General features: G+C 41.6%; 1 protein-coding gene across 1 annotated transcript; it reads right to left on the bottom strand.

Moving 5' to 3' along the window:
- Positions 1-3,952: 3,952 nt before the first annotated feature.
- Positions 3,953-12,306, bottom strand: bsk (mitogen-activated protein kinase dJNK). The gene is made up of 8 exons (XM_080277384.1): positions 12,062-12,306; positions 11,836-11,965; positions 11,317-11,514; positions 10,829-10,963; positions 9,864-9,993; positions 8,456-8,680; positions 4,732-4,856; positions 3,953-4,276 (listed from the first exon to the last, which is right to left on the bottom strand). Exons 1-8 carry the CDS (start codon positions 12,214-12,216, stop codon positions 4,040-4,042), a joined length of 1,335 nt encoding a protein of 444 aa, XP_080133510.1. The 5' UTR covers positions 12,217-12,306; the 3' UTR covers positions 3,953-4,039.

The following is a 12,306-nucleotide window of genomic DNA, read 5'->3' on the forward strand; positions in this document are numbered from 1 at the left end:
GTGTCGGACCGACTCTGCCACCTGCAGTATGTGACAAACTCAACGAGGCCAGACCCAGCTGCTGGGTCAATGAAGATAGAGGTCAATTACTGTGTTTCATAGCCACAATAATCAGTACTTACAAGCCAGTTATGGAATCCCGAATACGTTGACTTTATTGATAGGAAATGATAGTTACATACACAAATATCACTAAAATTATTCATTGGAAGAGAATTTATCAATTTACCCTATCCAATATGTACGTTGTCAAGCTCCTGAAGCTCAGGGAGGACCACATCATTCAGAACCATCAGTTTATGTTGACTCAAACCAACAGTGCAGCTAATATTCTGTATTTATGACATTCTAATCTTTCACAACATCCATCTAGAACTAAGGTGATAGAGATTATAATTACTGAGCTCCACAAACCCTCATCTTGACATGATACAATGTAATCACCAATTAACTAAATCTGGATACTGAATTTGGCAAGCTCTACTCCTGGTAATTAACACTTTCACTATTATGGATGCACTTTGGTACTGTGTTCAGGCTAACACCTGGCAATTTTGTTCAGCTGAGAGAAATCGTAGCAGTGAAAGGGTTAATGAACAGAACTATGCAACCCAAATATCTCTCCCTGAGCTTCATACCCTTACATTGCAGCCATCTTATAAATGTTTTTCACAACATCAAAACAATACAACATTTCAAAGAGTCGAGGATAATCGTCAAAGGTCACTGCCACAATAATGCAACCCGTAATTAAATACTTTTAAAAAACAATTCAGAAACAAAAAATATATATATATAAAATAAAGTAACACTGCCGCAGTCCCTCGTGTTTGGCTATAACAATCAGTTTACTGGTACAAGGAACAAGGGGGAGACCTCCATCTTGAAATACTGTATTTGTACACTACACAAAGTCTGCTGTTGTTACTGTACTGGGGGACGGGGGGCACATACTGATACACTCAGGGACAAAATTTTGCCTAATATTGCATTGCATCTACTTCACATACACAGGGCATGTCCACCCTCCTGACACATACCTAAGAGTAACATCTGTGGACAGAGAAACATACCAAGCCTCTCTGTTTGCCTACTATTCTACTGTGTCTACTTCGTTCTCAGGGTAAGTCCATCGCTTTCCTCACTGATGCATCGTATCAAGGAGCATCATCTATGGGCAGAGAGACAAACTATGTCTCTATCTTCTTAGGAATGGTGCCCAGCAGAGAAGTGAGAAGGAGAGGTGAAATATTAAGTGAAGTTTTGTCCCTATGTGTACCTGCAGACTCTCAGCAGCGCAGTTGTCAGGACACAGACTATAAGCTGCTGAGGATAGCTATGGCTTGAGGGGAAGGAAGGGGAGGTGGTGGTCAAGTGGTTATGGAAGTGATCTGCTATCTGAAAGGATGCAAATTCATTCCCAGGCCAGGGCAGGGAACAGTTTAATAATGTGAATTTTGTTAAAGCAAGACTTTACTAATTTTCCTCAAGACCCACCAACATGTCATAAAAGCACCCCTGCTAACATCATACCAGTCTTGTATGATCAACTCTAACTTGTATTTATTATGGATGGTGGGTATTAGCATTACAGTGGTGACATGAGAAGGGGTGGAGGACTTCTGGGCCTCAGGGAACAGAGTACCATAAGTGAGCAGATAAATAATGGGTAATGAAAAACTGATGCATTATTACTCCAAACAGCACATGACCACAAAATCCGTTAGTGATGCCTACGGTATGAGAAAGATGATAAATTATATATAAAATCACAGCTTTAGTTCCGAGATGTGTTGTGGCCCCCGGCAGCTGAACGTTGGGACGGACTTGAGCATTCAGTAAGGGGCAAATCTCTGGGCAGTGATCACTAATATCAGAATCCAAGGCAAATGTCTCAAATTGAAGCAAAACTTCAATCTGACTTGGTTTTAGGTAGATGTATCACTAACTTTGGGTAAATCTGACTTCCACCTGCTTTTCTACATATCTATTTCCTTAACCCCTCAGCTGTGATATGCCTATCAGAAGACTGCTAGTTGCAGGTGATGTGCCTTCCAGAATCTTGCCAACTTTCTGATTTCTGCATTTCCATACTATGCAAAGTACAAGTTTCCATTTGACAATATGCATGACACAACCTTTGTCTCATGTGGTGGAGGCAGTGACTACTTCATGCCTGCTTGGGCAGTCATCAGTGAAAACAAACACTTGTGAACAAAAACAAGGCGTCTTCACCGTCACTTCATGTGAACACGAACACCTTGAGTCTTCTAATAAGTTTCACTGGCAAGTACAAAGATTGTTTAACCTGTGCATGGATTTTTATTAATACACTGTACGGTATTTCTATGAAAATTCTTGATGAAGTTTAATATTTCTTAAATTTGCTGTACCATGAATGTCCCATTTGACAGGCATGCCACAACCTTAGGGGCCAGTATGGAAAGTCCAGCCTGGAGTTGTGCCCCTTACTGGCTGTTCTTATCCTGCTGTGTGGTGGGTGTGTTGGGGAGGGATCCTGCCTGACAGGTAATTGAAGCTATAGTACTGGGTAAGGTATGAGCAAGGCTGACTGATAGGCAGGCTGAGGGACACGACAGCTAAGGAGGATGCAGGAGGAGTCTGCGTACTTACCACTGGGCAGACCGCGGTCGGGTCTATACGTCAACACTAAATACTGCTGCTGCTATAATATCACCTCAAAAATCAAATCACATGGTACCTGACTCATCACCTCCAGAACAAACAAGTTAGGTTGAGCCTGTACACGAATTACAAATATATTACAAATGCTGATTTGTAGACTGCCAGTCTAGGAAACCCTTGGAAGAACTGGTTTATAATAATATCAATAATAAATTTTCAAAATAACAACCCATCCCAAATCTATGGATATCACATAATAGATCTCTGGATTTAAAAAAAAATAAAAAAATAAATAAACACAAAATCTCACAACACTTCCCAATAAACAAGGTTAAAATCATTAAAATTCACAACACTTCCCAATAAAATGGGTTAAAATCATTCAAGTCTCACAACACTTCCCAATAAAAAAAGTTTAAAGTCATTAAATAAAAATCTTAACCATTGCTTGATATGCCTTACTTTAAAATTTACTGTAGCAGCCACAAGCAAAGCTTTCTAATAGGGAAAGCTTTGTAACACATTGCCCAGTTCAGAATTGACAAATTCTTAAGAAATATTTAACAATGATGAAAATATAGAGAATAATGATAGGATCTGAGCAAGATGGATGATTTCTTGCAACACTTGCCTCAACGTTATATTGTGATGCAATGATATTGCATGTTGCAGACTAATCTTAAGTCACACTCAAGTACACAGTTCCTCTCTGACGGTGTCAAGACACAAAGCAGGAAAATATCTACAGCTTACAGTACCTAAATTGCATATTTTTTTAAGAGTCTATAATGTTGGTAGTTCCCAAGGGAGTCTGCCACAGCAAGAGGCAGACAAAAGTACACACGCGACCGCTGGCACTCACTCACACAACACAGACACTGGACAAGGGAGGGAGTCGACTACACGGCGAGGCGCTCCGGCCACAAGCACGAGAAGAGAATTATCAGAGAAAAAAAGGGAGTCATTCTGTTTGAGCTGCACAAGGAAAGAACCGTTGTAACAGCAAACGACTGTCTTCTATTAATAACAAGCCTGCGGCTCCCAGTCACTTGTTGACCTCGGTATGATACGGTGCCAAGCAGCTGCCTGGCACGACACACTGCTGTCCTCCCACCTGCTGATTGCCTCACACACTTTTCACATAAATACCGACACTCACTTTTATAGTTTTTATCAACATATGTGGGAAAAGTAATAAATCTGTTTATAATTTATATTTTTCTGTCATGAGGTGTGAGTTTCAGGTTGCCGAGGTGATGCCGAGCCACTTGTGGAGTGACCGGGGCGAGTGCAGCTGCAGGGCGGGGCGGGGCATGACTGGGGTGCCGGGGCAGGCGTGGGGCGGAGGGTTGGTGGGAGGCTGGTGGGCAGCCTAGCAGGGCTGAGGACATCCCTATCTATGGTTGGGGCGGTGGTCTGGGTCGCCATCGGCCGCTGCATTGGTGGTGGCCGGTGCTGGCTGGGCGGGGGTGTGGGTGGGGGCGGTGGTGCGGGCACTGGCACCGCCTGCACCACCTGGAGAGTTGTATACCAGCTCATAGTCCATCACCTCCTTGTATATCAGTTCCTTCCACTGGTCCACCGTGTGCTCTCGGTCATCAACGCTGTGGTCGTATGGCCCAGGGGCAGGCTGTACACACACACACATGAGAATTACACACTACAGTATTAACTCACAAACAAAAACATACCTTGTTATAGTATTATAATATGCTGCTATATGCATAACAACACTGCACAACCTCTCACACTCAAAGTTGATACTGGTTTACATATTACACAGTGCTGGCATCAGTACTGTATTGTAATGGATATACTGGCTATATGCACATTATACTTTCCCAAACAAACAAATCAATACCAACAACTAATTCATATATTATCATATCTTACTGTCGGCACTGGAAAGGACTATGAAGAATTAAACAAGACAATAATCCTATACAACCTCTTCATACAAGGAAAATGTGAGTTTATTTCATTATGTTGCTCTCAATATTTATTTCATTACTAAAATTGATTATATCAATTTATGGCCACTTTATAAAAAGACAAGTGGCAAGAAAAAGCTCCGTGTGTACTTACTGCATTAACCTCGGCCTCGTCGTACCACACATTGATATAAGGATGCATCAGAGCCTCGTCAACGCTTATCCTACGCTCGGGATCAATGACGAGCATTCTGGATAGTAGATCACGGGCCTGACTCGCTGCACCACCACAATTGGACAGGATGCACACGGAGGGAGAGTCAAGGGGAGGCGAGCAAGGCACAGAGGGAAGTATGAAATGAGAGGGATGTGAGACAGGAAAAGGAAGGAGGAAAGAGAATGGAAAAGAAAAACAATGGAGAATAACAGCAGGAATGATGAGAAGGGGAAGAAAATAACAGAGAGGAAAGGAAAGGAAGAAGAGAAAAAGGGGAAGGGAGAATGACAGAGGAAGCAAAAAGGTGAAAAAGAAAGGGTGAGTGACAGGCAAGGAAGGAAAATAATGAAGGATTGGTGACAGGGAGAGAATAACGAGAAAGGAAGAACAGAAGGAATTATGGGAGGGGAAGAGTGGCAAGAAAAAGTGAAAAGGGAGGAAGAGAAAACCCTGGTTAGTCCAATTAACATCGGAATACACTGTTTCAATTATTCTGAATTTGCACTGTATGATTTTATCAACTACATGTACTGTCAATATGTACAGTAAATTTATCAAAACATCAAAGGTACTACATACTTATCCAAAGCACAGTTATATATCTTAAATGTCCGAACCAACTCCCCTGACCCTGAGCTCCTGCGCTCCTCATGGGGCAACGTAGGATTGGATGATAGATGGATGGATATACTGTACTGTATATATATAAAATATATATACATATACAGTATATATAAAATATATATATGTATATATATATATGTATATATATATATATATATGTATTTATACAGGGTATACAGTATATACATGGGCATATCCCGCTATACGATACCCCGCCATAGCGATGTAAAAAAAATTAACATCCTTCCCCGCCTATTGATGACCAGACCCCGGTTGTTTATTTATTTATTTATTTTTTTAATGGTTTCTTCTTTAACCAATTTTGATGATATTTTAGACTTACATTTTGTGTTCAGGTTGATTTACAAGTGGTAGGTGGGGGCACTCACCATCCACTCACTTGATGTAGTGCTGCACTTGGATGGCTGCTCTTTCCTCTCTTTCTTCCTTCTTACCTTCCTTCCTCTTATGTCCTTCTTTCCTTCCTCTTCCTTCTGTCTACAGGTGACTCTACACTGACTGACAAGGCAAATGGTTTCCTGTACACCGGGAAACCATTTACTACGCTGAGTGGTAACTATATAACCAAATTATGGCGCCTGGTGGTTTAGTGGGTAATTAAGGCGCTCCAATCGGATTGAGCTGGTGCAGGTTTATATCCAAGGGATGGTTGGGGTTTACTGCTCACGTAATGCCACTCAGGGATGAGTGAGGCTGATCATTCTCATCTTAAATGTCAGGATCAACTTGCCCAGCCCCGGGCTCCTATGCTCCTCATTGGGCAACACAGGATTAGATGACAATGATTAGATGATGTATGTATGTAGGTTGATTACTGTTTTTAGACTTAGATTAATGTGTTTCAGTCATAGGTGGGGTATACACTGTCATTTTGGGGTACAGTTTACTAGTTTAATCTTTTCCCAGACTTATTTTACATAATTTTCAGATTTTATTTTTGGGTTTAGGTGAGTTATAAACTGCTTTTAGGCTTAGTTTAGTTTGTTTGAATGCTATTTGGGGTTTTTGGTGAACTAGAAACTTGTTTTTCGACTCACTTGGGTGGGTTTTGGACTTGGGTGGGGATGGGGTGGTGGGGGGGGGGGATCCCAAGGTTCTCCAACGAATCCCTATACTTTCTATAGTGTCCCTGTTTAACGATACCCTGGCTCAACAATGGGTTCTCCTAAACGCATCCCATCATTATAACGAGGACAGCCTGTATACATACTGCACTATATAGTATGTGTGTATATATATATATATATATATATATATATACTGTATATCTTTGACCTCAAAGTTTAAAATATAGCCTTCAGTGTTTATTCAACTGATCAGTTGAGTTTAAAAAAAAAAAAAAAAAAAACTAAAGGCATGTGCTACCAACTATATACAATAACATGTCAGTAAATGCAGGAGATTCATTCAAAATACACAAATGTGAACAATAAAATGGAAAACTTTTACTAACCAGACAAGTCTGTAAAGAATGAAGTACAGGTTACAACAAATCTATAAAATTTAGTCTGGATATCACTAGGGTATATTAAAATCAAAATGATATCATCACTATCATATCCAGACCTCCTTTCCCACCCTAGGGCAGGATGAGGAATAGCAATGTCCAGCCAGCCAAAGTCTGCCCAATCCAATGGGCCACGCTTCCATTCACTCATCATTCAAACCCTCAAAATTCTGGCTCCATCAGACTGGCCAAAAAAAATTTCACCACGTTCTGTTGCTTCACATATCAAAATGGCAATCTCATTATTATGAGTAATTACTGTAATGAGTGATTAAACAAGTTTGCTCTGTTCACTTTATCTAGGTGTAAAACTGGCATCGTTCTATGTTCATTGCTAAGCTGTAATGAAATTAATACAAGTATAATGTTGATCACAAAGAAGTGCTATGGAAAGGATGTAGAACAATAGTATTGCCTTATTCTGCCAGTGAGCTATGGGAATTATGCTACAAAAGGAAACAAATTTGAAATTTCCACCAAGTTAAAGTGAATTAACTAATGTACAGACAATAGGCTCATCACAACACACGCCAGGCCAAGCCACTGCTAGGTTACCTCACCACATCACTGGTGGAGGCAGGAGGTGGTTAGTACCCAAACAACACAATGGTGCTCATGCCACTTACCTCTGGGTGCCCATGTTAGTTGTCACTCACACCTGGCCAGCTGGGAGAGGGGGTAGGTGGGTTGGGGGTAGGGTTGGAGGTGCATAATTCTCACAGAGGGAGACAGTCTTTAACTCCTTCAACACTACTGCACATTTTTCTTATCTGACATAGGCTAGAAGCCTGCACAAACTATCCATTTCAAATAAATTCACACAAGCAGGGAATATGTGGATAGAATTCTACGGGAATGTAAGTAATGTTAAATCTATACTTCAGTTTAGTACTTATTTCTAAATTCACCAAACTCTGTGCTTTAATTAATCAGAACTGAACATCTACAGTACTGTATATCTAAGTCTGTTCTTTTACGAAAAAAACTCAGAGGAAGTGTGGTAGTGGTAAAGGCAGGTCACACCATGCCAAATAATTATATCATAAAAGAGTTGGAAAGGACGGCAGAGGAGTGGAAGTAAACAGTATGAAATGTTACGAGTGATGAGAGGTGGTAGAATGTTGTACATTCTGTATTGGTCCAAGTCTGGATGTAAACCCAGTGGACTCCAGGAAACCTGTCTCCAGCTGGGCATTCCCAAAGATCTCTTGTGGTTAAGTTGAGGGACTGTCTGTGTTGCAAGACTGAGGTGCATGAAGTGAGTTGTTGTGTTGTGACCCAAGAGTCAGCTGAATATAAGAGAAAATAAGTGAAGTGATGTGAAGTGAAAATAAACTTGAGAGATGAGGAGAGGAGAAGAAAGGATGAGATGACATGAGGTGAAAGATTAAAGAAAAAAAAAGAGATGGTAGTGAAGCAAAGAAGGGAAAAGAGTAAGAAAGTGGTGGGATGGGGGGGGGGGAAGAAGGGGAGGGGGATGGGGAGTGGAGAACAACACTAAACACTTACCTTTGATCCAGAAGTAGCTGGAGCGCTGATGGTTGTGGTGGGTCCAACACTCTTCCTCTGCCTCACCTTTCAGCCGGTTGTGGTCTGTTGACTCAGCCGGGAAGAGGACATCGGGGAACAGCCGGTCGAAGGAGTAGCCAGGGTAGCGCGGTCGGTTCTCTACGTAGTTACGCACTGTTGGCTGTAACCGTGACATGAAGTCCTGTGATGGCGTACCTAGTTGTTCTGTATGAAGCAAAGAAAAAGAGGGCCAATTACAAGGCTGGCAAAATCAACATCATCATCATCCTGACCTCCTGTCCCAGGCTGAGGTGGGGTTGGCTGATAATGACACAGTTAATCTCTTGGACACACAGTTTTACTGGTTTTGTTATTTTTATTCATTGTTCTCAAAAATGGAATTTTTTGTAATAAAATATGGGGTAGGTGACTGGTGCCCGATAAACAGTATAAAAACAGACTGCAGAAAATCAAGTATAGGCACTGATTCAAAGGGGAGGGAGTTAGGCTACACCCTCCCTATTTTCAGCAGACCTATGATATATACACAGTATATAAAAAGGGAGTGATAATAAATCTTACATAAATTTTGTCATACGTTCATCATCATCTAATCCTATGTTGCCCCAATAGGAGTGTAGGTGCCAGGGGCTAAGCAAGCTGGTCCTGACATTAAAGATGAGTGACCAGCCTCACTCATCCCTGAGTGGCATTATGTAAGCAATAAACCCCAACCCTCCATTGGATATAAACCTGCACCAGCTCAATCTGATTGGAGCACCTTAATTACCCACTAAACCACCCGAAGCCATAATTTCGTTATGTGGTTACCACCCAGTCTAGTAAATGGTTTCCTGGTGTACAGGAAACCATTCGGCTTGTCACTCAGAGCAGAGTCACCCACAGACACAAGGAAGAGGAAAGACTGAAGCAAATAGAGCCAGAGGAGGGAGTGTAAATGCACCCGTAGGCAGAAGGAAGAGGAAAGAATGAAGGAAAGAAAACCAAAAGACAGAAGGAAGGAAGAGAGGAAGGGGGAAACACCCAAAGCAGCACTACATCGAGTGAGTGGATGGTAAGCACCCTCGCCTACCACCATTATACAATCACTTCAATGAAAAGTGGATTTGCTTATAAATTCTGAGACATTTAGTAATGAGTCAGCATGAATTCAAACATGTGGTAATGCTGCCTTGAAACACCCCTTTTCCAAAGTGCTGGATCCATCCCTCAGGTATTTAAATATTTTGAGTCCAACTGAATATGAAGAAAACCTTGTAGAAAATTACCTAATGCATACTAGTTATTGACAAATTTAACCCTTTATAATCAATCATTATGCTGCACACACACATACATGAACACCCCCATCCACCCACCCCTCTCTCTCTCTCCCTCACCCTCTCACCTATAATCTTGTTCCATTGGTCAATATGGTCAGTGCCTGGGAAGAGCACACCTCCTCGTATCATCTCACCCATGATGCAGCCCACCGACCAGATGTCAACATTCTCCGTGTACCCCATACCAAGGATTACCTGTGGGACAAAATCATCACAGGTACAGGTAACAAATTAAGGATCACATTTCAAGTGGCCCTGGAAACTGCAGCACCTCTTCCTTAGCAATTTATTTTGTATATTACATTTCAATATCTTCTTGTGCGTTACATGAAAAAATTATGTAGATACGTGATATAGGTGGCAAGTGAGTATGCTAAAGTACAAAATAAACTGGTAAAAAAGAGGTACTACGAAGCCTCTATTCCTCCTAGAATATAATCCTAACACCTACATGGAAAAAATTAGGAATAGCTGATAAACTTCTCCCCCAAATTTCTAACCTCTTCAGTTCAAAATGCCTCCACTAAGCTGAATAAAAATATCTCAAGGTATCCAGAACAAAATGCTGTAATAATGACATCACAAGATTTAAGGAGTTAACAGGATAAGGTAACTACAATGCAGGTAATCCTCATATATATGTCAGCTGTGCATTCCAATGTATCACAATTTTTTCCTTTAAACTGGTACTGTAAATTAAGGGAACTGGCAAATCAACATTAAAGTTATCAAAGGCACTGTGAAATCAGGATTGAGGTAACTGCTGCTTCAAGGATTAAATGATGAGACCCTGTATGAAACATGGATTATGCTCATTTTACACTAACCCTGCCTATAAATGTCATCTCTTCATCTTCCATTGTGAGCTGAAACAAAGGATTAACACTAAAATATGGTGCTGGTCACAAATGAGTGCTACGGTGATCATGTACTTACAGTATTGTCTTTTTCTACGGCTAGGCTATATGAAATACGCTGCAAAAGGACAAAAATCTGGGTCAAATAAAAGTGAAGAAACCATAGTACTAACCTCTGGAGCACGGTAGTATCTGGTAACAACATATGGCGTCATCATGAAGGTGGTGCCAGCCGTCCGCGCCAACCCAAAGTCAAGGATCTTCAGTGTACAGTCTGACTTCACCACAATATTGCTGGGCTTCAGGTCCTGTAGGCAACAAGTTCACATCAATCAACAACTGCATGCAAGAAAGTTTAACTTCTTGTGAATAGCAAATAGAAACAAAAACACAAAATATAGCACCACATCAAATGTTACACTCTGAAAGTTTTGAAAGTACCAATAACACAAAACAACAAAATGTCAAATGTTTCTAAGACAATTTTTGAAGTACTGTGCACTAACTCTGAGCCTACTACACTCACATCATGGCACATGCATTGACAATCTTTACTTCTAATGGAATTTTAACATCCCAAGGATTGGTAGCTAATGAAGAGAAGCTAGAAAGTCTCGAGTATACAAGAATATGACCTGTAAAACTGGCTGTGTATGGATACCCTGTGTATGATGCCGGCTGAGTGGAGGTGCTTGATGCCGCACAACATTTGGTAGAGGAGATAAGACATGCGTTCGTGGTCCAGGTCCATTTGTATCACTTGACACAGGTTGGCATCCATCAGTTCCATCACCAGGTACACATCTTGAAACTCATCCAGGGACTTCTGTGGTGTGAATGCATTGAGCAGCCCGATTATCTGTGGGGATAATGAGAAAGATGCTTTCATGTGATGGTACCAATATAACTGCTGTCCAGCTATTAATATCCCAACTTTCCCTACCTATCATCCCATGGGAATGGAGTCATACCAGCACAGGAGAAGTATAACAACAGAACACCCTGGAGACTTCTATTATGCCTATCTCCTATGGGTGAGCTTCCAGGATGTGGAAAGACTGAGACAAATACCATACAGAGAGATACAATCACAAGGTTTTGAATACAACTTAATGTCCTGGGAAAAAAAAAAAAAAAAAAAGGTAATTGCATAAGAAAAGACAAGACAACCATAACTTACATTCTTATGGTTGACGAGTTTCATTAGCTTGAACTCCCTGTATGCCCGTTTGGCATGTGTGACGTTCTGGAAGGGTCGTGACAACTTCTTTATCGCTACGTTCTGCTGCGTCACAGAGTCATATGCCGCGCTGTGGGCAAGGCAGGGTGTTAATCACACATCATCATCATCATCATCATTATCATCAGTCTGCTAAATCAGTGAGTTACAAAACAATATGACATACCATACTATGCCCTGAGCACCAGAGCCAATGGGCTTGAGATTTGTGTATCGTCGGAGGATGGTGAAGCGGGTGTCGCCGACCTCCACAGTGTAGAAGAGGTTAGCATTGCCTGGACTGGCCATCTTGGGACTGGGCCGAGGGCTCAGGAGCGGCATAAGGGCGGCGTCGGGCGGGTGCGGGCAGGCGTGGGCGTCTCCCTGGCCGGGTTTCTGCTTCCCTCTCTTGTGCTTGGCCTCGGCCACGCT

This window comes from Coenobita brevimanus, chromosome 69 (assembly GCF_032717465.1).
Source record: "Coenobita brevimanus isolate Jiangsu-jjx chromosome 69, ASM3271746v2, whole genome shotgun sequence".
Taxonomy (NCBI): domain Eukaryota; kingdom Metazoa; phylum Arthropoda; class Malacostraca; order Decapoda; family Coenobitidae; genus Coenobita; species Coenobita brevimanus.

Coding starts and splice junctions, on each gene's coding strand:
- bsk (XM_080277384.1), bottom strand. CDS start 12,216: ATGCCGCTCCTGAGCCCTCGGCCCAGTCCCAAGATGGCCAGTCCAGGC. Junction 11,966..12,061: donor GGTGCTCAGGGCATAGTATG/GTATGTCATATT, acceptor CCTTGCCCACAG/CGCGGCATATGACTCTGTGA. Junction 9,994..10,828: donor GATACTACCGTGCTCCAGAG/GTTAGTACTATG, acceptor TTTGTCCCACAG/GTAATCCTTGGTATGGGGTA.